The 25,526-nt window shown below is 43.9% G+C and overlaps 1 protein-coding gene across 3 annotated transcripts in view; it reads left to right on the forward strand.

Annotated features, from left to right (window-relative positions):
- The first annotated feature begins 2,203 nt into the window (after positions 1–2,203).
- SIDT1 (SID1 transmembrane family member 1) overlaps positions 2,204–25,526 on the forward strand; it is an 86,735-nt gene continuing 63,412 nt past the window's right edge. For all 3 annotated transcript variants that reach the window (XM_030884422.2, XM_004706404.2, XM_030884423.2), the window contains exons 1-8: positions 2,204–2,313; positions 3,482–3,652; positions 13,644–13,689; positions 17,316–17,417; positions 18,062–18,145; positions 21,612–21,699; positions 24,213–24,284; positions 24,711–24,804. In XM_030884422.2, the coding sequence (XP_030740282.1) occupies positions 3,591–3,652; positions 13,644–13,689; positions 17,316–17,417; positions 18,062–18,145; positions 21,612–21,699; positions 24,213–24,284; positions 24,711–24,804 (548 nt within the window). In that variant the 5' untranslated portion in view covers positions 2,204–2,313; positions 3,482–3,590. The remainder of the gene's footprint in view (positions 2,314–3,481; positions 3,653–13,643; positions 13,690–17,315; positions 17,418–18,061; positions 18,146–21,611; positions 21,700–24,212; positions 24,285–24,710; positions 24,805–25,526) is intronic.

Raw genomic sequence — 25,526 nt, forward strand, 5'->3', positions numbered from 1 at the left:
CTGAGTCCAGGACGCTGTAGCATTCACCGTGCTGTAGCATTCGCTGAGTCCAGGACGCTGTAGCATTCACCGTGCTGTCGCATTCACTGAGCCGGAATGGACTCAATGACAATGAGGGAGGGGAGTTGCTGAGAAAAGAGGTCATCTATGGAGAATTCCATTCGATGATATCTTTGGAACATGACTTACCAGCATGTAAATCCCAAAACATATACATCAGAATACGTCTTGTTAAAAACTCATATTTCTAAGTCCCATGCCTGGTCTGCTGACTCAGAAATGCTGGGAATAGATTTGAAGGATTTGAATGGTTAAAAAGCACACTGTAATCTGAGAATAGCTGCTCCATAGCATAAACTCGCTGCCATCGAGGCAATGCTGACTCATAGTGACCCCCTGTGCGTTTCCGAGACTGTGCCTGTTTACAGAAGTAAAAAGGCCAGTTTTACTTCCAATGAGCTTCTGGTGGTTTCAAACTGCTGACCTAGAGGATAGCAGCCCAACATGTAACCACTATACCACCAGGGCCTTAAAGCAGGACATACCCCCTGGCATAAAGTACCTAACAAAGACAGAAGAGCTGACATCCTAGATGACGTTTGCCCATTTCACAGCTTTGAGTCTGACTAATGTGCCCTCTACAGGAGCCCTGCTGGTATCGTGGGCTGTGCACTGAGCTGCTAACTGCAGGTCAGTGGTTCGAGCCCACTGGTTCCTCTTCAGGAGAAAGGCCAGGCTGTCTTGTCCTGTGTAAATTTAATATCTCAGAACTCGAAGGGGCAACTCTCTCTGCCCTACAGGCTCCCTACCAATTGAAAGCAACTTGATGGCAGTGAATTTGCTTTGGTTTTGGTTACTATGTCTTCTGAGAGTCCGGGTGACACCAGGATTGAAGCACTGGGCGCCAACAGAAAGGTCAGCTGTTCGAAGCCACCAGACAGTCAGTGGGAGAAAGACGTGGCCATCGGCCTCTGCAAAGATTACAGACTTGGAAACTCTTTAGGGCATCGTGCCCCCTTCTAACTGAACTAACCTAACTCCCTGCCATCGAGTCCGTTCCAACCCATAGCAACATTCCAACCCATTCCACTGAGGACAGTGGAACTGCCTCCACGAGTTTCTGAGACGGTCACTTTCCATGGGAGTAGAAAGTCTCGTCTTTCTCCCACTGAGCAGCTGGTGGCTTCTAACGACCGACTTTGCAGTTAGCAGCCCAACGCAGGACCCGCTATGCCACCAGGGCTCCTACTCTGTTCGTACTGTCACGATGCGTTGGCATCAACTTGCCCGCTACTGGTTTGGTTGCTTTAATGTAATGTTCTCTAAACCTGGTGCACCTAACGCCGGTGGATGTTTCTGTTACAAACCTCAAAAGTGCCACCCATCGAGCCAGGGGACTCAGAAGTCGACATTAGGTATAAAGGGGTGATTGATTCCATTTCAGACTTGTTGAGTTTGAGAGACCTGTGGAACATCCAGAGTTTAGGAAAGAGGTCTGGCCTAGACATTGGTCAGGGCAACTATCAGCTGTAGCATAATTTCCATGGAAACAGTGTAGACACAAGAAAAACTTTTTCATGAGCTTGCGCTTGATAGCTGATCAATGCATTACTCTCGGGCTGTTTAAACATTCAAAAGCAAAACAGTGGCTTGGTTAAGGAGAATGATGCAGCAAAATGACAATATGATGTAGCAACAGTGGTCATGGATGATGTCCATGCTGGTCCATTTCATCTCGGTTTCCATTTTGAATGTGTGGTAGAGCTGATAGAGCCAGGGAGCTGCTGATAGAAGAAAGCAATCTTTTTTTCCATCAGGAATTGATGTATACTTTGCAAGCGGGCAAAGAGGGAAATAGCACTCCAGTATCTGTCGCTCTGGGGGCTCATGATTTGCCGGTGGCGGCGGCACCAGGCATCTGTGAGACTTTAGGGAGACGTTGCAATAGCATGGTGGTTTGAAGCACAGAATCACTTGCCAAACCACCATTCAAGCGTTTCTGTCACCTGTCAAAGTGCTAATGTGTCCTGATGGCGTAGTGGGTTATGCATTTGTGCTGCTAGCCTCATGGTAGGAGGTTCAAACCCACCAATCACTCCTTGGGAGAAAGATGAGGCGATCTCTCCCCAAAATGATTTACAGTGGTGGAAACACTTAAGGAGCGGTGTGTGTGGTCATGCTCTTTCTGCAGGTGAATGCAGTGCGGGTGTACGTGAACAGCTCCTCTGAGAACCTCGATTTCCCGGTCCTCGTTGTCGTTCGCCAGCAGAAAGGGGTGCTGTCCTGGCAGGTGCCCCTGCTCTTCCAAGGACTGTAAGTGGGCCTTTCCCTAGGCACCAAATCTCACAATATGTTGCTCCTTTCAATGCCCTCGAACTTGGTTGATCTTATCCTGGGTGAAAGAAGTTTGGAATGTTGATAGTTTATACAGACCACGTTGTCTCCCATGTTCCTGGGTAGCACAAACCGGTAACCAGCTGTTCCCCTGCATGTTTCAGGCTCCAGCCCCTCCCCTTTGATGCCACATGAAAAGATCTATCAATCTGCTTCAGAAAAGCCAGTCACGGAAACCCCCACAGAGTACAGGTCTACTCTGACACACACTGGGTGGCCACAAGCAAGGTTCAGTGTCTATGGCAATCGGTTGTGTTTATGTTTGTTTGTTTTTAAGTGCAGTCTATAGGGCCTACCCATAGCTTTTTTAGCTCTGTCCAATTTAATCTTCTTCCAATTTCAGATAAGCACTTCCTGCATATTTTATACCTGGTAGAATTTTTCCCTATTATGTTTTCTCCAGCATCTTTTTAGCTATGGTGGGAGAGAGCCCCATCCACCACATAAGATGTATGCAGTGATCATTCAGTAGCACTGACTGAGCACCACCAAATGATAGGTGTGGTGGGGACACAGCGGTTAAGGGGAAAGGCAGAGCTCCTGCCCTCGGGAGCTTACCTTTCCATGGGGGGAACTGTACCAGACCATTACACTAGGAAGAGCAGGCCCCAAAGACAGACAGACATGAGCTCTTAACTAAAATTTAGTTAATTAATATTTAAAGGCTGAAGCATTTGAAGATTGAAATACTGACTTTAACAGCCTTCAGTGATACTCTCTTTGTATTCCACTTTGGAGAACAGAACACCCTGGTTGTTTTATCAGGACCACTGACTCTCGGCATTGGACATGTCTTCCTCACTGAGTCAGCAGAATGTGGTAATGGAATGTGGACCCTGCATGCATGAACTAGGCGACATAGAGGGGATCATCACAGCCCTGATATTACACAGCCCTGTCCCAACACCGCCAGTTTGAAATCACTACCAACAGGTCCAGTCTGAAAGGACAGATGGAGGACTTGGAAACAAATATGGGAGATATGAAATGAGATAGGCTTCCCTCCCTGCCTGTTCATTGAGTCTCTTCCTTGTTTTTGCTGGGGGTCCCCCACCACCACCACCACCACCACCGCTGGCTCCTGCAGATACCAGAGGAGCTACAACTACCAGGAAGTGAGCCGCACCTTATGTCCCTTGGAAGCGACCAATGACACAGGACCTTTGCAGCAGCTGATCTTTGTAGATGTGGCATCCATGGCGCCCCTGGGGGCTCAGTACAAACTGCTGGTCACCAAGATCAAACACTTTCAACTCCGGTAAGCAAGATTCTGTGTTGCCTCTGCCTCTTCATTTGTCTTCCCTCCTTGTGCTCAATTCAGCTCCCCTCCCCACGGATTTGTGCTAAAGGAAATGATCCCAGTGGTATAGCCCATTCTCAACTCCTGAACTTTCCGGCTTTTCTTAACTGGGTCGCAGGGTCACAGTCTATGCAGTACAAATGGAGAAGGGGGTGGGAGCAAAGCGTAAGAGCAGTGGCCCTCAGAAGTCTGTCTGTCCCAGGGGCCCAGTGGAAGGGCTTTGTCCTATCTGACATCTAGGCAAGAGTCATTGAGAACTGGTTCCCTTTTCCCCCCTCACAGTTTTATTGGCATATAAATCACATGTCACACAATTCGATCACATCAAGAAGAGTTGTACAGTCACCACCTCAATCACTTTTAGAGCATCTTCTTCAATCTTGTACTCATCCTTATTAGTTCCCCATGTCCCCTAACCTCCCCTGCCAGACCCCCAAGAAACCATTCATGCAGCCACTGTGCCTGCAGATTCACCTTCCTGTGCCTTTCCTACACAGGAAAAGCATTAACAAACAAAACAGTAACAAAGTAAAACAGATAAAAGCGTTAATAGAAAAGAAAGCAGAAAATATGCTTTAAGAAGCTAGAACAGATTTAAATGGGTTATAAGGAAAATTAAATGATAGGATGCTAAATTTTAACCTAACTGCGACAGCAACGATCCACTTTCCAATGCATCCGCATGTTGTCCAGGATGCTCTTCCCATCCTTGGTCCATGGTCATGGGGAAGTCCACAGGGCTAAATCCAGTGCTTTTCCCCTTCACGGCTTCCGTTTGTTTGTTCTGGAGAACTGGGTGCTTTGGTATTACCAACCGACCAACCAAACCAACTATGATGAATGCGTTTTTATTGTTGTTTAGGAGGACATTAAGCTTTTTTTCCCCTATCTGAGTTTTCTTCCTCTAGATTAAGAACATACGTAGGTAGGAAGTGTAGGCTATGTGACTTTGTCCTTTGTGCAAACGTAGTGACCCTTGTCTCCCTCTCCTTACCACCGGGCTTCGAACCGAGGTAGTTGGGATGTGGTTGGTGTTGTGAGCACTGACCATAGCCTTGTTCGGTACGAGAGACCGATATGGCCTGGTCTGTCTCCCTCCTCCAGTCACTGCCCTGTCCCAGCAGCCTTGATGACAGTCCACCTCGTTGAAGGACTTTCTTTTTCTCGCTGACCCTCCCCTTTACCAAGCGCGAAGTCCTCCAGGAACTGGAGTTGGGGACACACCAGCTGAAATTGTTTAGAGGATCAGTGGGATACAGGAAGTTTAGGCGGGGCTATCGTCTCCGAGGGATCTGCTCACCCCCAGAGGTGACGCTTATCAGACCATCCTGTCAGTGAGATCTTCAGCAGAACGGCGGAGGTCACTCCTCCAGAAGTCCAGTCAACTCTAGGGACATTTCTCCCTTGGCCTAGTCTGAGACTTCTCAAAGGGTGCAAACTAGCTCCTCAGCCCTCCTGCTTCGAGTGCATTCTATTTCATGAGACTATATCATGTGCATAATTAATGCAGAATAATAATAAACTACGGTGGGGCTTCCTGGTAAGCATGTACCTGCTAACTGCACAGTCTGCATTTTACAATCATCCGCTGCTCAGCCAGAAAAAGATAAGGCTCTCAGCTTTCATAAATATTCACATCCTCAGAAACCCGATATGGGATCACTATGAGTAGAAATAACTTAGCAGTAATAACATGTTTGGTATATTCTAAGATTAAAACAATAATTTTAAAGAAACTTCTATTATCATTAACCAATATACAACCCACAGAAGTAGGGCCATGAATGATAACTGATGTATTTTCTCCATAACAACAACTCATTGATTTTACAGTAGGTATTTTGATAGGAGGAGACGATAAAAAAAGAAAACATTGGTTATCTAAGTTATTTCCATGTTTCATAAAGCACCACTAAGAGGGGAAAAGAGCAGTCCTTAAACAAGGAGCATGTACTCCGCCCACACACCAATGCCAAAGGGCTTATACACTGATAACTCTGCTCTCCTTGCCAGCAAGTCGAGGCTGCCTCATGGCCGCCCTGTTGGACAGGGGAGAACTGCCCGTGTGGGTTTCTGAGACGTTAACTCTGTATGGGAATAGAAAGCCCCATCTTTCTCCCAAGGAGCAGCTGATAGTTTCAAACAGCTGACTTTGTGGATCTCAGCCCAACCCTTAACACACACACACAGTGTATGTGTGTGTGTGTGTATAATGAACTCCTACAAATCAATAACAGAAAGTCAAGCAAGCTCCTGGCTGCTGCCCACCCTCCTGGGGCTCTGTAATCCTATGGTGAGACCCCTGATGCCTCCAGGGGCTAAGAATTTGTCACTGTCGGGGCTGGCCCACAGTTCCCTGAAACGTATGGATATTCTGAGGCAGGAATGAGATCTCCAAAAGGCCAGTGCTTCTCCAAGGACAAAGTACGGGGTTCGGAGGAAAGGAGACATGAAGCTGGGAGACAAAGGGAGGGCGTGGGATCAAGGTGGGGGGAGGGGAGCGGCAGAATGGGCACGAGTTGTTAACCGTGAGGCTAATGATGCCCTGCTCCACGAACCTTCCCACATCACAATGGAAAGTGTTTGCTTTGTCTGTAAAAGGAGGAGCTCGCCGGAGCAGAAGAATCTCGGAAGGGGAATCAGTGTTTAGATTCACCCAATGAAATGCACGCATCTAACCTGGACAAGTTCACGTTAGTGTCATGAATGGATACGTGTGCACATTCTTAAAAGAGGGTGGACGGGAACAAAACCCTGTTCTAAGAAAAGATGGAAAGGGAGCAGAGCAAAAGCCCTCTATGAAGAGACAGGCACTGAGCACTCTCTTCAAACTGACCGAAGCGCTACTTTCAGGAAGCACTATGAACTTCAAGGAGAACACATGCTAAGGAAGCCATCAACCTGATAAAAATCACAGGTACAGAGACTACCTAAAACCCAGTCAGAGGACAGTGGCAAATTACATTCAATGGAGCAAATAAAACGGGCAGGCTTCTTCTGAACTTTTTAATAGAAGTCAGGCAATCATGAAGTCATGTTTTTAAGGAAACAACAGCAAATTTCTAGATTCAGAAATAAGATCTGGACTATCACACACACATACAAAGTTATTTTTTAGCAAAGTATACTAAATAGAATGTATTTTATAGATACAAGGAGCTTCAAAAATCTATTATCTTTTAATTCAGTTTATTTAAATTTCCAAGATGGTAACTGATTCCGGGGTGTTCGTTTTGAATTGCTAACTTTATGGATCAAGGCCCAACATGTAACCACTACACCACCAGGGCTCCCTTTAAATCCATACATATGCAATATAATATAAATACATACATACATACATATCACATACATACTTGGAACCAATTTGAGGACATCTAACAACAACAACATGGTACAGACATACCTGGATAGAACCAAACTCCATAAAAAACCTCACTGAGTTGGTAAAGTCTGGCCATTGATAAATACATATAGATGCATGTGTGTGTGTATGTATGTATATATATACATATATACTTCCAAAGTGATTCTACAATGCAACCCAAGTTTAAAAAATGCTACCCAAACACAATTTCTTCATATGGTACTTCAGTTTAATTTTAATTATTGTAAAATATCTGTTTATGATATTAAAAGATATGAGAGTACATAGTAAAACATATGAGGGGAGTAGCTGCAGATGACTGGACTAGAGTACAACTGAGTATTATCACCCTCACTGTGCGGCTTTGAAGTATTGCTGTCACCTGGTGGCAGTGCACTTGAATTGTAGGGCCATTTTTTTTCTGCAAGGTTAAGGGGTTCTATGCTTTGGAGCATAGAACTCTGTGAAAAAGAAATCATAAGCTTACGCTCTGTGCCGCATGGATAGATGATTTTCATCCTAGCTCAAAGTGCAGATCTAGTCCTCATATTGTTGTCGGTTTTCACCTCTTATAATGTGACTTGACCGTAGCAACCAGACATTCAGAGCATTTCAAAATGCACACAGTGACTAGGACTTTCGTGAGCACAGACTGAAGCTGAGATAGACCGTTCTCTTCCTCCCTGACCAGCTTTTGCTGGGTGCTATCCCACATCAGCATTACAGTTGTCCAGAAATCCAGGGAAGGGTGGCAGTGAGTATCCGGTCTTTAGGTCTCAATCGGTACACTAAAGAATTAGCCCCAAATTCCTAACATGATGGTTTCTGTTACATATTTTTAATTGGAAGTCTTCAATATTTGGAATAAATTCTGGGACTTTTCTTCTGGAATCATCGTTTTAGGAAGAGAAAGAACTTGGGGGTCTAGTTGATTCAAACCATTTTTACAGAAGAGTAAACTATCACTTAGTGAAAGAGTCAAGAAACACACCTGGGATAGTCACAAATTTAATAAATATTTGTGAGAGAATCAAGAATCTAATCCTTGATGCCAAATCACCGCCCTGACCAATGACCCCAGCCATGTTGAGTATTTGTTGCAAAGAGAGCATGAGTGAGAGGGAAAATTAGGAATAAAATAAGAAAGATGGCCTTGAAGAACATTAAAGAAGTCAGAGAGGGTTAAACGATCAAATTCTTTTAATTTGATAGGATAGATGTTAAGAAAATAGAGCCAGCAGAGACCACTGGTGGTTGTTTAAAAATTTTTTTTAATCATTTTATTGGGGGTTCTGACAGCTATTATAGCAATCCATATCTCCATTGTATCAAGCACATTTGTACATATGTTGCCATCAGAGACAAAATGAGTAAAGAAAGAGACTTTTAGACCATTTTACTCTGTCATGTAATTGCCCTTTGATATTGAGGAAGACTAACAGGCTCAGTCACTGTTGTTTTGTTATTGTTACTGCATACTGTATTGTGCAAAAGTGGTGCAAAGACATGGAAGAAACATACCAGTTTGTGTGATCATGAGGTGTTAACGGGATCTGGTGTCAGGTATCAAAAAATCCAAAACAAACAATTATATTGATGTCAATGAGGGGGGTCAGAGTGGAGACCCAAAGCCCATCTGTACACAGTTGGACATCCCTCACAGAAGGGTCACAAAGAAGGGACGATTCAACCAGGGTGCAGTATAGCACCGACGAAACACACATCATTCTTCTCGTTCCTAAATGCTTTCCCCACCCTCTATCATTACCAAGTTCTACCTTACAAATCCAACTAGACCAGAGCATGTACACTGGTACAGATAACAGCTCTCAACACACAGAATCCAGGACAGATAAAGCCCTCAGGAACAGTAGTGGGAGTATCGAAGGAAGTGGGGTTGGTAACAAGAAGCAGGGAGGAAGTGGAATAAGTGATGCTTCATTGTGGGGATTGCAATCAATGACATAAAACAATGTGTATGACTTGTCGAACAGAAAACTGATCTGCTCATAAACTTTCATCCAACTCATGAAAAAGGGCGTGTTTTTTTTCTTTACAAGAGGTTGATACAAAAACACAAATACTTTATAATTCCACTTCCATGGCATATTTTAAAAAGGCAAACTCTTAAAGGCAGAAATGTAGATCCAGAGGATGCCGGAAGCTGGGAGGGGAGGAGAGAACAGAACGGATCACTTAAGGGGTACAAACTTTTTGTTTGGGATGATGAGAAACTTTGGAAATAGATCATGATTATGCTTGCACAACATTATATTGTATGTATGTGCTACAGACATGCGCGCGCACACACGGCATTTAAAGAAGAGAGAGAGAAATCAAGGACTGTGTAGGCATAGCCAAGTGTGTTAGAGAAACCAGGGAAAAGTAGGTGTCACTCAGTCAAAGTGAGATTTTCACAACAAAGGGAGTGATTGTCAGTGTCAAATGTCCCGGCGGCGGGCGCGCTAAGGGGACGTGAGGGTTCACCCATTCCATCCTGCAAACAGTACAGCGCTGCGATCCTCAGCAAGGCCAATTTCAGGGGAATCTGGGAAAGGACCTTGATCGCAGGGGATGGAGGGAAGAATGAGAAATGAGAGTAGATGGCCCTTGGTTTGTGAACGAGAGGGCGCGTTGGCGTGAGTTTGCTATCCTTTTTTGAAGCTAGTTGAGACTACAGTCTGCGTGTGCTCTCATAGACAGGGGCAGAGTACATTTTAAGGAGCATTGGCTATTTGTAAGAGCGAAGCCCCAGAAATGGAAAGAACCTATAGGAATGGGGTATGCATGCAGAGGATCAGAGGGGTGCAGGATCGCAGATGTGAGAAGGCAGGAGGGAGCAGGTAAGAGAGCTCCGGACAGATGGCAGTGGGGAGGAAACAGGGAAGGCCATGCAAAGTCCACACCCCAAGTGAGTAATACCTTTCTTTAGCAAACAGAGTGTGGGCTTTGAACACCTATTCTGCTCTGTGCAGTGTTGTGCTGGGCCTCGCTAGGATAAGCTGCATAGGCTTCTGTAAGACTCACAGTCCTGTGAAACTCACCTCAAGAACTATTGTCCTGTCTCTCAGCAGGAACTTGTAATCCTCGCCTGTCGACCTGCACAGGCACACCTTCTCCATGGCCTCCTTTTCCGCCCCTTAGCCACTCCTCCCCATCTCCCTTATCTGCCCCTCTGGTCTCTTAACCTCTCTCTTCTTTTTTCCCTCCCTTCCTCCTTAAATTAGCCAAAACAAGGAAACAAAATCCATTTCTAGCCTTCTATTCATGTTTTAAGCATTTATTTTTTGTGTTTCATTTTTGAAACAAGTTGAAAATCCATGCCCTTTCTTGCTCTCAAATGAAAAGAGAATTTGAATCTCACTTAGCTTTGTTCTGTGGATTAATGGCCCTTAGAAAAATAAACCCTGCCCACCCCTGCTAAGCACCCCGGGAAAGGAAGTTACATTTACATTATTTCATCTACAGCGGACACGATGTTTGTTTTGCACATGCTGTTGACTCCATGAAAGAGCGAGCTTAAATGTTTTCATACTAAAGAAACAAGATGATCCCAGAGTTTGTATGAGTAATATTAGTCAATAAAACGTGAACGAGGGGTGGGGCAAGAAAGGAAGAAAATGCAGATCTCTGTCCATACATTCAGTTTTATACTAGAATTCAAGTGACGGGGTGGGGGGAGGGATAAAAAACAAATTTCTGGCCAAAGAAAACTGACTGCTCCTGGAAAGAACATGCTTTCTGTTGCTAGCCAAGAAAATCAGTGTTTTCTTCATTCCCCTGAATGAGGAGCAAAGAGGAGGCCAGGCCCTGGGTTGTCCTGGTAACAGCAGGTGACACTCCCTCAAGCCTCACACTGCCCAGGCCCTGAACCCTGATCTTGGAATCTCTGGAGCAAACGCATAACTGGGTTTAACGCTGTGTTTGGGAGAAAGATGAGACTTTCTATTCCTGTAAAGAGTTATAGTCTCAGGAACCCGTGGCTACAGTCCTCCTGCCCTATAGGGCCACTCTGAGTCAGACTGAACTCAATGCCAGTGAGTCTGAGTTTAATTGTGGTTTCTCTAAGTGACTTAGATTGGACATGTTCGACTGCACCTCAACGGAATGGACCTTTGGCATCAATGGCAAGTTCTGTTGATAGTGGGTACACAACAACGGTGTCCGCTGCTGCGATCTCAATTGCAAGCCTAGTCTTCCTGTACTCTCAATGGTTGGTCATTACCTTAGAAACCGTGCTCGATTTGTATTGCTTCTAAGCAGTACTTCCAGTTATAAACATCTTGATAAAATGCCTTGACATGCCTCTTTCTGAAAGGGAACAAAAGCTGTTTTTTGGGTTTTTTTACTTTTTAACACTTTTTCCCCCCACCTCTCTCTCTCTCTTAATTCACCATTGTATTGGGAAGCTCTTACAGATCTTTTAACAATCCACACTTCACTTGTAGTGAGCACAATTGTACGTATGTTGCCATCATCATCCCCAAAACATTTTCTTTCTACTTGAGCCAGTGATACCAGCTCCTCTTAAGCTGTTTAATTTTTGTAGAAGGGAAATCATAAGTGGAGAGAAGTTCAGGTTCAGATTCCTAGAAATGGAGGCTGCATTGCAGGGCTGAACGTCATAACCTCCGCTCAGGTTTGGTTTCACAGCAGCCTGAGCAGTGAGAGTAGAGTGGGCTTACATGGGTGAGTGTAGTAGTTACATAATCTGGGGTCAATGTGAGACTAAGAGTGGCGTCTAGCCTGTCAATCAGATTTCAGCGTGATGACCTCATTTGAAGGCAAGAGGAGGCAAATAGCTCACTGGAAGCGGGACACACACTCTCTCTCTGTGAGACATCCCTGTTGTCAAGCCACATGGAGCTACCCTGATCTAGCCAGAGCCCTGGAGCTGGAGGAGCCACCCAGAGGGCCACATCAGCGCTGAGATACTTCCACCGCCACTGGGTCCACAAGACTTCCCACCCACTGGCCTGTGATCTTCCTGCACTCGGCGTCATTGCATGTGTTGTGTGAGTCTGAAGAGGACTTTATAGACTGGTATTAGACATATGCGCTAATATTGGGCTTATGGCCTTGATCTGGACTGGGCTGGGATTTTTTCTCAATATATAATTTCTCTTTATAGAAGGCTCTTTCTTAGACACATATGAGTGTCTATGAAGTTGTTTCTCTAGTCTACCCAGACTAACATAGTAAGGTTCACAGCTAAAGAAGAAACTAGAGCCAGGAAAAGCAAGTCCTCACCAGAGCCCGCACAGCCTAATTGAGAAAGCCAAGCAGGTCTCTGTTTTCCAGCTTCACATACTTCCCATCAGAACCCTCTGCCGCACACACCTGCTTCCTCAACGCTCCCGAAAAGCTCTCTGCCTCGTTCCCTGGGTCATAGCTGCCACTCACAGAGGAATGAAAGTATGTAATAAAATAGTTCACTGCTAATTATTAATTAGAGAGAAAGTAACATCTTCGTTATAGTCTTTTGGTGTGGCAGACAATGGAAGAACCCCACGCCTGCAGAACAGAACTCGGTGAATCAAGCAATGGCTAGGTGCTGGGATGGAAGTTCATATTTCGATGCCTGGGGACTAGCCCAGGGAGATCGCCCATCGCCTGTGTGCGTTGGGATTAACAATCTTACTTTGGAGTGGTATGCAAATGATCCAAAGTGAGCTTAGGCCTGTGCTTCCTCCCTCTTTCACAGCCAGCGTGTGGCCCTTGACTCTTGTGGGTGATTGTGAACTCTTCAGAGCCCAGCGGTAAACTTATTTATACAGCTAAGTTTGCATGAACACTTAAAGGTCTAAAAATGACCTCCTTCCTCACGTTGAGCATTCTTGAAAAGTTAAAACAAGCAGGTGTCCATGAAATTTACTTCTCTGCTTGATGCGACCACCACTCCCTTCGCGAACGATAAGACTTTCAGAGTGAAACAACTGGAAATAGAAATTTCCTATGCTCCAGCAACGCCTCTGGAGGGGACATAGCCTCCATCTGCACCCCCTTGTTCATCTCAGCACTGTTCCCAATTGCAGGAAGACGACAGCCACCTAAATGCGCATCCGTAGAATGGATAACGAGTCTGAGGAGGTTCCCACAAGAGAAGACAATGTCTTGCTAGGGAACGATTGAAACCAGGAAGTACCAGTACCTCATGAGATGGATGAGCCTGGGGAGGATTAAGCGGAGTAAATTCAGGCAATCACAAAAGGGCAAAGAGAACAGACTTTGGGATTTGCCAAAGGGGTGGGGGTGGGGTAAGGCGGAAAGGGAGGGAAGACAAAGCAAGGAGCGGATCCGGTTGACCAATGTCAAATTGTGTGAGATGGATGAGAGCCCAGGAGAGAGCTGAGAGACCAGGGAGAGGGGACGGGTACACAGTTGGGGTGTTTGATAAAGGGTTGAAACTGTTATACACAAAGTTCAGGATCTAAAATGTAAACCCTCGTTCACAATTTTAAAAATACATATCAGGGTTTGGGGGTTGGTTGGTTGGTTAAGGTGACTTTATTTCAATGAAATGATGCTTTTGGACTAACTTAAGCTTTTCTCCCAATTTCTCTCCCCGTTTATGTTTCTCAGGACAAACGTTGCCTTTCGTTTCACTGCCAGCCCCTCCCAACCTCAGGTGAGTCCACGGTTCTTAGGGTTGTTACTGTTCTACCTGCTGGTGTTATTCAAAGAAACCATGGTACCAGGTACACTTGCAACTTGAGATATGTGTGCATTTGGGGAACATCACTCATGCCCTGGAATTTTGGACACAACACTTCTCTCATCACCTTCATTGATGTGAAAGGGGAGGCATGGTATTTGTGCGTAGATGAGTTTTGGTTCAACCTTCACTTAGCAAATCGTGTGCCTACTACATGCCAAGCAGCACGTTAGACTGAACTAAGTGCTCGGGATAGAGGAGTGAATAAGAAAGAGACGCAACTTTTGCCCCCATGAAGCTGAGGCAGGAGGAGGAGTGGAAGACCGATACTAAACAAATACAGAGATAATTAGCTGACCTGAAAATACAATAAATATAGGATAGATTTCCATTTCCACAATGCTTTAGGTGGATTGTATAAGTTTCTTTTGCCCTGGCTTCTGAAATAAAAACTAAAGTTTGCTATTCATTATACATTAAGACAGATTTATTTAATGTTGTGATATTTATTGTAAATCTCCCATTAGTTATAATGCAACTTTGATCATGAATGGCTATGGATGTTTTACTTTTGGAGATGTTAACGTGGGGATTAGCATCACATGGCCACTATTATAAATCTAATACAACCCCTGGTGTTCTGATAAATATTTAACAACTGATTCTCCAAGAGAAAACCCTGATTTGGACAGATGACCCCTTCAGTACCAGTGGTGAGTGGCAATACCGGGAGGGCGGAGGGAGGGAGGGGTGGAAAGGGGGAACCAGTTACAAGAATCTACATATAACCCCCTCCCTGGGGAATAGATAACAGAAAAGTAGGTGAAGGGAGATGTCGGATAGTGTAAGACATGACAAAATAATAAGAATTTATAAATTATCAAGGGTTCATGAGGGAGGGGGGAGCGGGGTAAAAAGCAAATGTTTTGAGAATGACGATGGCAACAAATGTACAAATGTGCTTGACACAATGGATGTATGTGTGGATTGTGATAAGAGTTGTACGAGCCCCCAATGAAATGATTTTTTTTTTAAGTTAAAGAAAACCCCGATTTATGGCGTTTGCCTATTCTGTGGCATAAATACCACCCTCACAGGCAATTTCAAGTTTGGGAAGAGAAGTACACACTGAACTTCTGCAAGCCTCTGTGAGCCAATTCCCACACATCTTTTAAGGGGTGAATTTCTCTTTCCAGTAAAATCTTCTACAGTGCAAGGATATGTACTTGTTGACCATTTAATTCAAGAAATAAAGAAAGTGCTAGTTGATAGATACAATGGGAGCTAGCCATTGGGGTGAGGGAGGAATTGCACACTGACTACATATGAAATACACTCTGTAACACAAGAGGGCTCAAAAGCTTTGTGAGCAAATTCCACTACCTTTTCATTTCATTTCCATAAAACTTTTGAAGCCCTCAGAAGTATGATGTACCTTTTGTGACACACACTATAATAGATCACCATGTGGGCTGAAAGTCAGTGATGAGTATATAGTGCGGTTTCTTTTTATTTTAAAAAGCCTGAAACCATTAAAGCCGAAACTAAAATATACCTTGGAACAAACTCGTGAAACCAAGTAGAAATGCTCTGACATATGTAAAAGCTTTTACTTTTAACAGTTTCTCCCCTTTTATTTAATCGCCTCTTTGATTGTAGGAAAAGATGCTTTTCTATTTCCATAAACACATCTAAGGTACTGTACATTCTCAGACAACCTACATCTTTACTATCTGTCTCTGAGTCTGTAGTTACCAGCAGGATGCAGAAACTGGGCAGCAAACCAGGACCTGGAAGATGATGTTTAGCCTAAACTCCAGCTATTTCTTTGGGGACATGTCATCTGATTTTTTTCTGGTAGATTGTCAGGACAAGAGTCATTTGTTTGGCTTTTATACTAACTTATAGAGGAAGGAAGTGGATAGTGCTTTGACATAGGTGCATATGCAAAATCTCCCACATCTACTCCTCAGTCTTCAACGATCTCATTATCTGACGCTTCAAATTCATAACAGTAGTAAAAACAAAAAATTGCTTTCTGTCTTGAGCACTAATGATATACACCTGGCAATAATGAATGTCAAGGTGCAAGCTGAGATTAATGTTAGCTTCATGGTTGAGATTATGTCAATTTCACCGGGCTTTGGTTCTCAGTGGTTTGTCAGTTTTATAATACTATAATTTAATTTATCTGTTACATAGTAATCATCCTCCATTTTGTGATCTGATGTGGTCATCCTGCATATTTACAAAACACCAATGTTTGCATGATAATATAACCACGTGGTGAGTGAAGGATTGGGTGTAATACTGTATATCTATATGAGTGTATATATAAGAATATATATGATGGTGTTATTGCTGACAGTAATCACAGGAATGTTTTCAAGTTATAAAGTATGCTTCTCGAAGAACCAAGCACACCAACCAGAGTACTCAACTTTTTTAATATACAGTTTAAATCAAGCTTCAAAATAAAAGATATAAATGAAATTATTGGGGCGGGGGTGGGGGCGACCTTACCATCTGTCACAAGGCATGAACAGTTTTACAAACAGCTGTGTTAATGATACTTCTTAATTTTGAGATTGTTTTTTCCCTCAGCGAAATTTGAAATGTTGGACGATTGAAAAACGCTTTATCTATATGGCTTTGGCGCTCAGTCTCAGGGCAGTAAAGCGAGTGTTGGGATGCAAAGTCTAAGGTGTTTTGCATCTCTTTGGCAAAGCGTGAGGAGAACCTAGGGATACGTGATGTGTCTTGGTTCCCACCTGTCCTCCAGATCTTAGCCATGTATTTCATGTCAAGTCTCTCCACCAGTTATCAGCTGTATAATTGTTGGGCAGAAGTTTCTTTTCCTCATCGTTAGCAGCATGTTTTACACTGAGAGTTAATAAAATTTTCCAGTGGATTCACAATCTAAGTAGGTAACTAGCACAACTTCTTTCTACTAGAACGGTTTCCTGATTCTCGGCATATCTGAAGCACACTGTTGAAGATATCTCTGCCCGCCCCAAATTGTGAACATAGTTCAAGAAACAAGGCCTAGGACTTGGACTCTAAATCTAAATATATTCTTCCGACAGTCCAATCAAGAAATAGATTCTTTAGCAAAAGAATCTAGGGGAAGGGTGAGCCTAGTGTTAATTCTGCTGATGAAAACGTCATAGAAAATTCTTGAAGAACAGGCTTATCTGCTTTGACAAGGTCAAGCTTCATATTTCAAAGTGACTACATGGTAGAAAATTCTGTCTATTATTTCAGGCATATCCTGAATCCAAAGGATGGAGTGGGGGTGGGAGATTTTTCTTCAAAACTGAAATAAATGTAGCAAAGCTTAACCTAGAAAGAAATGGTTATTGTGCTGCCATAAATAAAATAGCAACACTGTAATGAAATAAGTTTTTACTTGGTCCTGTTATCTCCCTGATGCCTGGCAGTTGCTCACTCTGGATGAGACAAATGAATAGCTGAATTAAGGGAGATTTGGTGAAATGGATATCTGAACCCTATGCCCACTTTTGAAGGAACCAATTCTGAGTTTGAGATTGTCAATATCCTTAATAGTAACCAATCCTCTTTCTTTTTCTTATTCTCAGTATTTTCTATATAAGTTTCCTAAAGATGTGGACTCTGTTATCATTAAAGTAGTATCGCAGATGACTTATCCGTGTTCTGTGGTCTCCGTCCAGAATATCATGGTGAGTCCTAATAGTGCATCAACCTTCCAGCACGGAGCACTGTGTTGTCCTAGAACAAAGGAGAGAGAGAGAGAGGGAGAGAGGAGAGAGGGGGAGACCCTGGCACCTTGTTTACATGTATGCCCCCATAGCTGCGAAGTAAGTAAACAGCACTTCGCACATAAAAGTAGGCAGTACATTTCTTCAGACGTTGATTTGAAGAGACAGAGCATAGTAGATGCCTCAGAAATAAGTAGAAGAGAAAAAAAAAAAGAACGAGAGAGATTGACTTGTGGGCTGCACAAGAGAAATCGGACAGAAACTTTCTGCCTGCTTTATGTCGCTGAGATTTGATTGTAACATTTGTCCCTTTCCATCTCCTACGTATTAATCAAGGATGGGGAAAGTGTTGTATTAAAGACAGTCTTTTTATAGTTCTCTTTGATAGAAAGTGGCCTTGGCATTAGAGAACAAGATAGCAAGTTCTAAGCGGGCTTTGAAATCACTGCTCTGGGGGAAAGCTGTTCATGGTTTCTGACTTCGTAAGAACTCCCTTGCTCTGTAGTCCAAGGGAGGAGGCCTTGACAAGGCCCACGTGGGCTGGGACGTTGTATGACACCAGTGACGCTGTTCTCCTTGCCCCCTGTGCCCCATGCATGTTACAGTGCCCAGTGTATGATCTCGACCACAACGTGGAATTTGATGGTGTCTATCAGTCCATGACCAAAAAAGCTGCTATCACACTACAGGTAAGACATCGATTCTCTGATCGCGATGGTCAGTGATAATGCATGATTTATAGTCAAGGTACCTACGGATCAGCTTCCTAAAGGGGTGGCCATCCATTGGGTATTTTGTTACCTTTTTCCTGTCTGCTTGGTTTTAACACCAGAACCTGAAATCAAAGTTTGGAATATGGGAACAAAACTCTGGCCTGGTTACCCTCTTCTCCGTGGTGCATGGAGACGTATGCTTTGCCGGCCTCTTAGAGAAGTGAGTAAGGCCCTATGGATGAACACAAGGTTCCAGTCTACTCAGTGGAGGTGCCCATTTGAGCCTTAACTTTTATCCAGTCCACTGAAAGCAAAGAAACATGTACTAATATTTCATGTCAGCAACAGTAACCAAAAGAGGTTCTCAGCTCTTGAGAGAATGGGCAAATTCAGTGGAATTTAAACACTGTTTGTGGTCAGGTTACCTTAAGGCATCTGTAACTGGAGTATTATTTCAATGGTAATTTTTTAAATCACTTCATGGCGGCTCTTATAGCTCTCATAACATTCCATACATCAGTTGTATCAAGCGTATTTGTACATATGTTGCCATCATCAGTTTCTAAACATTTACTTTCTATTTGAGCCCTTGGACTGAAACCCCCACCTTTAAAAAAAAATCATTTTATTGGGGGCTCATACAACTCTTAACACAATCCATTTATCCATCCATTGTGTCAAGCACATTTGTACATTTGTTGCCATCATCATTCTCAAAACATTTGCTTTCTGGTTGAGCCCTTGGTATCAGCTCCTCATTTTTCCCCTCCCTCCCCATCCCTCCTCCCTCATGAACCCTTGATAGTTTATAAATTATTATTATTTTGTCATCTCTTACACTGTCCAGATGTCTCCCATCACCCACTTTTCTGTTGTTCGTCCTCCAGGGAGGGGGTTATATGTAGATCATTGTGATTGGTTCCCCCTTTCTCCCCCACCTTCCCTCCACCCTCCCAATATCGCCACTCTCATCACTGGTCCTAAGGGGTTCATCTGTCCTGGATTCCTTGTGTTTCCAGTTCCTATCTGTACCAGTGTACATCCTCTGGTCTAGCCGGATTGGTAAGGCAGAATTGAGATCATGATAAGGGTGGGCGGGGGGAGGAAGCATTTAAGAACTAGAGGAAAGTTGTATGTTTCATCATTGCTACACTGCACCCTGACTGGCTCATCTCCTCCCAGTGACCCTTCCGTAAGGGGATGTCCAGTTGCCTACAAATGGGCTTTGGGTCCCTACTCCGCACTCCCCCTCATTCACAATGATAAGATTTTTTTGTTCTTTGATGCCTGAACCTGGTGCCTTTGACAACTTGCGATCACACAGGCTGGTGTGCTTCTTCCATGTGGGCTTAGTTTTTTCTCAGCTAGATGGCCGTTTGTTTATCTTCAATCCTTTAAGACCCCAGACGCTATATCTTTTGATAGCCAGGCACCATCAGCTTTCTTCACCACATTTACTTATGCACCCGCTTTGTCTTCAGTAATCATGTTGGGAAGGTGAGCATCATGGAATGCCAGGTTAATAGAATAACATGTTCTTGCATTGAGGGAGTACTTGAGGGGAGGCCCAATGTCCATCTGCTACCTTAATACTAAACCTATAAATATATGCACACAGATCTATTTCCCCATCATCATATAAATCTATTTACATATGTACATGCCTTTATTTAGACCTATAAATGCCCTTTGCCTCCTAGCTCTTTCCTCTATTTCCTTTTACTTTCCTCTTGTCCCACTATCATGCTCAGCCTTCATTTGGGTTTCAGTAATTCCTCTCGGTTACATTGCCCTTGATCAAGCCCTACCAGGCCTCTTACACCCTCCTCACCACTGCTTTTGGATCACTTGTTGTTCCCTTGTCCCTGGGTTTGTTAACGCCACTTCCTTTCCCCCACCTCCCCCTCTCCCATATGTGTTCCATTCAATGGTAATTTTATAGGAAGAATATATACCCATCATGTCAGAATATTTTCAAAGAGATTCTGTCCCTGCCTTTAGGCTGGTTACTAAAGCTCAGGGTATGTCTCCAACAAGATCATAATCCCTGTTGGATCACAACAAAAATGAAGAGATGCTCATTATAATTTAGATATCAGACCCAAAATTTTCTACCAATCAAGCTTTCACAATCTAGGAGGATTCCTACTGGGATGGATATACCTTGGGCTACTAACCACAGGTCAGCAGTATGAACCCATCAGCCACTCCATGAGTGAAAGATGAGGGGGCTTTCTGTTTCCAGAAATGTTTACAGTTCCAGAAACCTACAGGGGCAGTTCTACTCTGCCCTAGGCCATAGGGGCCCTCAGATTCAAAGACGTGTCCCAATGATCTGCTCCTGTCTTGTTTACTTTGGGGACATTTAAGTCTTCCTCGGAATTATGTGGGCCAAAATCAAAATGATGGAAAACTAAGCATAGTTGAGCACCTCATTTTATATCACTAGGACCCTACATTAATGAAGCCCAGAAGAGACCAGTACATATCTTCCCTGAATGTATTTTGCAGTGAATTCTCATTCTTCTGTTGGTCCCATGATTCTGCCTTGGGCCATTTGCTCTGTTGACTAACCATGGTGCCAGATTTGGGGGTAGGTAATTAAACACATGGGGTATACTAGAACAAGGTGCTGCCTAATTTTTCCTCTTTGTGGTGGCTGGTATGTTTGAGAGCATTGTGGTGGCTGTCGTGTCAACCCATCTCCCCGGGGGTTCCGTTCGTTTTCGCTGACCCTCTCCTTTACCAAATAATGATGTCTTTTTTTAGCGATGACTCGGTCCTGATGACATGACCAAACGGTAATACACCTAACCATCCTTTTATCCGGCATGCCTTTGTTCATGAGTAAGAGACACAGAGAAGCACACTTGGCTATAGTCCAAGGCAGGACTATAACTCAGATCTCTGCACTTCCTAAATTGTTTATTTAACTGCTGACATGTGTGCCTTCTAGGGCTCCTGGTCGGCGTAGTGGGTTACATGTTGGGCTGCTAACTACAGGGTCAGATGTTCGAAACCACCAGTCCCTTGGAGGAGAAACATGAGGCTTTCTAGCCCTCTAATGATGTCCCGTCTCAGAAACCCACAGGGGCAGTTCTACTCTGTCCTCTAAAGTCGAGAAGAGTCTACCTTGGCTCCATGGCAGTGAGTGAGTTATTAAACATAGGCTATTGACATATTGTGTTCACGGTGTCAAACATCACTGAAATGAGAACAGTTTATCAGTGTACTTGTGTTTCTTGGATGTAACAGGCATTTTGTTGTGGATCATTTGGAGTGCATCCTGGGTCCATGAAAGACCTTTCTCCGGAATTAGGGGTGGGGTGGACTTTGTTTGTCTTCCCTCTCCTCTTTCTTTCTCTCCCTCCCCCATGATCTTTCTCCTTGTTTTCGCTTTCTTTCTTGCCGGCTTATCATAAGCTTGTTATATCTTTTACAGAAGAAGGATTTTCCAGGAGAGCAATTCTTCGTGGTGTTTGTCATAAAGCCTGAAGATTATGCCTGTGGAGGCTCTTTCTTCATCCAGGGTAAGGGATACTGAGGAATGCTTAAAACTAGCCAAACCAACTCTCACTCACTCACTGTCTCACTCACTGTCTCACTGACTCACTCACTGTCTCACTCACTCACTCTCACTCACTGTACCACTCATGACTGACTCACTCTCACTCACTGTCTCACTCTCACTCTCTCACTGTCTCACTCACTCACTCACTCACTGTCTCACTCACTCACTCACTGTCTCACTCTCAAAAGAAAAAAAACAAAAAAAAAAACTAGCCAAACCAACGGAAAGGAAGCCCAAAGTTCCCTTCTCTAACGCTCACTAAGCCAGGTCCCTCCGCAGGGACCTGAAGGCAGTCGGAGAAAAAAATAAAGGGCAGAAAATTAAGTTCTGAAGGGATTGCCAGTATTACAAAGAGGCATTCCGTCTTTTCAAAGTCTTTTACTTCCTCGGACATTGTTGTTGTTGTTGTTAGCTGCCACGCCATCAAGAGTTCTGACCCATAGTCACCCAACGGCACACAGAACCAAACACTGCCCAGTTCTGCGCCATCCTCACAATTGTTCCTGCCCTCGAGCCCCTGGTTGCAGCTGCTGTGTCAGTCCATCTCTTGAGGGGCCTCCTCTTTTTCATGCCCCTCCACTTTACCAAGCAGGACGTCCTTGTTCAGGGGCTGGTCTCCCCTGACTACACGTGCAAAGTATATGAGCAAAGTCTTGGTGATATAATCATTCAGCTGGTCCTTCATGAACAAATATTTGTTACCATGAAGTGATGGTCTTGTTCAGTGAATCAAGAAACCAGAGTCTTTCCTAAGACTGGTTTGGTTGCCAGCTATATGGTAGCCCTTTCTGTGTATCAGTGTTTATCGTTTCCACAAGGAGCTCTAAGGAAAACTCAAAGCTTTTTATTTGATTGCCAAACTTGTGGCATGCGCCATAGGAAGAAAGCAAAGCTGACAACATATTCCCGAGGCAGGAGTTGTGGGCGCTCTTAGACGTGGGCTAGGTAGTAAGGGGTACCTGTCCCATGCGGGAGCCCTGGAGACACAGAGAGCACATGCTTGTCCTTACTTGTCCCACCCATTACTCCTAGGAGAAAGATCGCAGTCTTAGAAACCCTCTGGGGCAGTTCGACTCTGCCTCGCAGTACCACTATGCATGAGCGTGAACTCCGTAGCAAGAGTTTTTTTGAATTCCTGTAGAGAATTTTTTTGAGGGGGTGGGGAGAGGGAGACGAGGCTGCTGAGGAGCTGACCTGGGGAACATGAAGGATGTTTCTGTTGTGGGTCACTGGTTCCCTTGGGACTTAGGTGGACTGTCCGCTGGTCTGTTGCTCAATGCAGTTACACGGCACCAGTGGTGCAAGTGGTTTTCCAGTTTCTTGTCCTGTGGTAGCAAAGCCAGGAGTATTTCAGATGCCAGCAGGCTCACCCACCTTACACTTTAGGAGGAAGGAAAACACACAACAAAGCTCACTGACTTGAAAGAGGCACACTAAAGGGGGTAGCTTTTTACTTCTGTAATTTAATTTTTATTAGTTGGGATTGAATACATACATCATGTCATTCCATATTTCGATCACGTCAAGAAGAATTGTACAATTGTGACCACATCCGTTTCCAAATCATCTCCTTGATGTCATCTCCCTCTTACCCTCCCCCACCACTGTACCCCTGCCCCTGAACCTCATATTCTACCTGCTGTCCCTCGAGGTTCATCAATCCTGGGTTTTGGAAACCGAAAAACAAAAAAGCATATAACACATCTTCCAGAGGTTGACCTCCATTGACATAACACCTCTGAGATACTCTCTACTCTGAGCGAACAAAGCAATACAAACCAAAAATACAGAAAACTTTGGGAACCAGATCAGGTCCAGCCTGCATCACAGGGAGGGGTCGACTGACAGAGCTCTAACTGTTCAGGTCAGATGTATGTCTTTTCTTCAGATGTGTGACATGTGGGGACACATGAATATCAGAAGAGTCCACAACCCTTCACCGCGGAAGGGAGATCACAGACTGGAAGGGAGATCACAGACCCGTTTGCATCTGAGTGCTGCCCAAAACGCACCCAAGCCAAGACCAAACTATACGTTTTAACAAAAAAGGGCATTTGAATGTTTTGAACATTTAGGGGATAGGTTTGTCTCCAGCTCTTATTAAAATAAAATTATACAAGGCTGGGTTACCCAGTAAGCGAAGTAATCCCAGGCTAACCTGTGGTGAAAAACAAGTAACCCTATTCATTTCAGATTAGCAAATAAGCACAAATCCTGTCCATGTCGGGATCGTCAATTTAAAAAAGGTTTTGATGCCAGCCATAACTAGAATCAGTCTTTGATGTGGTGGGAACATGTGAAATTGTTCCCTACAGATTAGGAAATAAGCACAAGTAAACCCGTGCTTGCCTGGCTTATTGGGTAATCTGCCCCAGACAACCAGAGTTAATGCTGGCTTTTTTTTTCCTGGCCTAGTACTGATCCATCCATCATGCTTTGTACTTTCTCTCTTTCTTCCTTTTTTAATACCAGAAAAGGAGAACCAGACCTGGAATCTACAACGAACAAAGAACCTTAAAGTGACCATTGTTCCTTCCATCAAAGGTCAGTGTTGTCTCTAGAAAGAAGTTGAGAAATTCCTATCAGGAAGTGTCTGTCATATAATTCAATGTCATACTTCCCGAGAAAAGATGGCATCCTTCCTGATTCATCTTTGTTTACACTACAAATTGAACTATGAGTCAGAGCATTTTGCTAATAACCTTCCTAAATTGAAGGGGTGCTCATTATGAATTTGCATACTAGCCGTCTCTTCCCAGCTTCTACTGGGAAGTCCTCACCGACAAAGACTGTTGGCAGATAATGTCTAAGTGACCTCAAGGGACTTTGTTGGTCTTAATGGACATTTCTGAAGACAAGACTAGACATGATGGACGCGAGGCCTTTGAAGCTGCTCTGTCGCAAACATGGGCCTGGACGGGTCTCTCTTCTCCCGAGGTCAACCTGACCAAGTTCTTTCTCTTCCCTTAGAATCCGTTTATGTGAAATCCATTCTCCTCAGTTTCCTCATCTTCTTCTCCCTCTACTTGGGCTGCCTGCTTGTTGCATTTGTCCATTATGTCAGGTAGGTGAAGAGTTTCAGAAACATTAACTGCTTTTGCCTGTGAAGTCGGTTTCGGATGAGCACTGCCCTCAGGGCCACAGTGACTGAGTTCCTATCTACCTGGACCACAGTGCCCCTAGGCCAGTTACTTAACTTTTCTGCACTGCAGTTCTGTCATCTGAAAATGAGATGATCTTCATAAAATAATAATATAACTGCGATGTGTGCAACATGATTCTATACCTAATGAGTGCTGGCAGATGGTTAGTTATTGTGTAGTTAATGGAGCCTCAACAACAAAGCAGTAAGTCTCACAGAATATGGGAAATGATCTGTTCTCCTATTATGGGCATCTGGAACAACTGTAAGCATTCCAACGTAACATACTTTGATACTAGATTACAAAGTGCTTTCCAGCTGTTGCTATATTAATTTCCAAGCAATATGTCCTTTGAAAGAAAAGAGCATGGGTCGAGGCACTGCCATTCATAATGTAGAAGCAAAATGTGGTGTGTATCTATCATGGAATGTTGTCTACATAAAGGTGGATTCCCGAAATGTCTTGGAACATGGATGAACCTAGAGGCTATCACTCTGAGTGACATAAGGCAATCACTAAAGGGAAGCTAGGATATATTATATGTACAAAATTATGAATGTTGAAGCCCAAGACTCAGAAAAGGAGCTAGTCCACAGGACTCATGAATGGTCTATAGAAACCATGGCTTTCTAGTTACCCTGAG

The sequence above is a fragment of the Echinops telfairi genome, unplaced genomic scaffold (genome assembly GCF_000313985.2).
Source record: "Echinops telfairi isolate 266 unplaced genomic scaffold, ASM31398v2 ScPeMD7_6;HRSCAF=24_0, whole genome shotgun sequence".
NCBI lineage: Eukaryota > Metazoa > Chordata > Mammalia > Afrosoricida > Tenrecidae > Echinops > Echinops telfairi.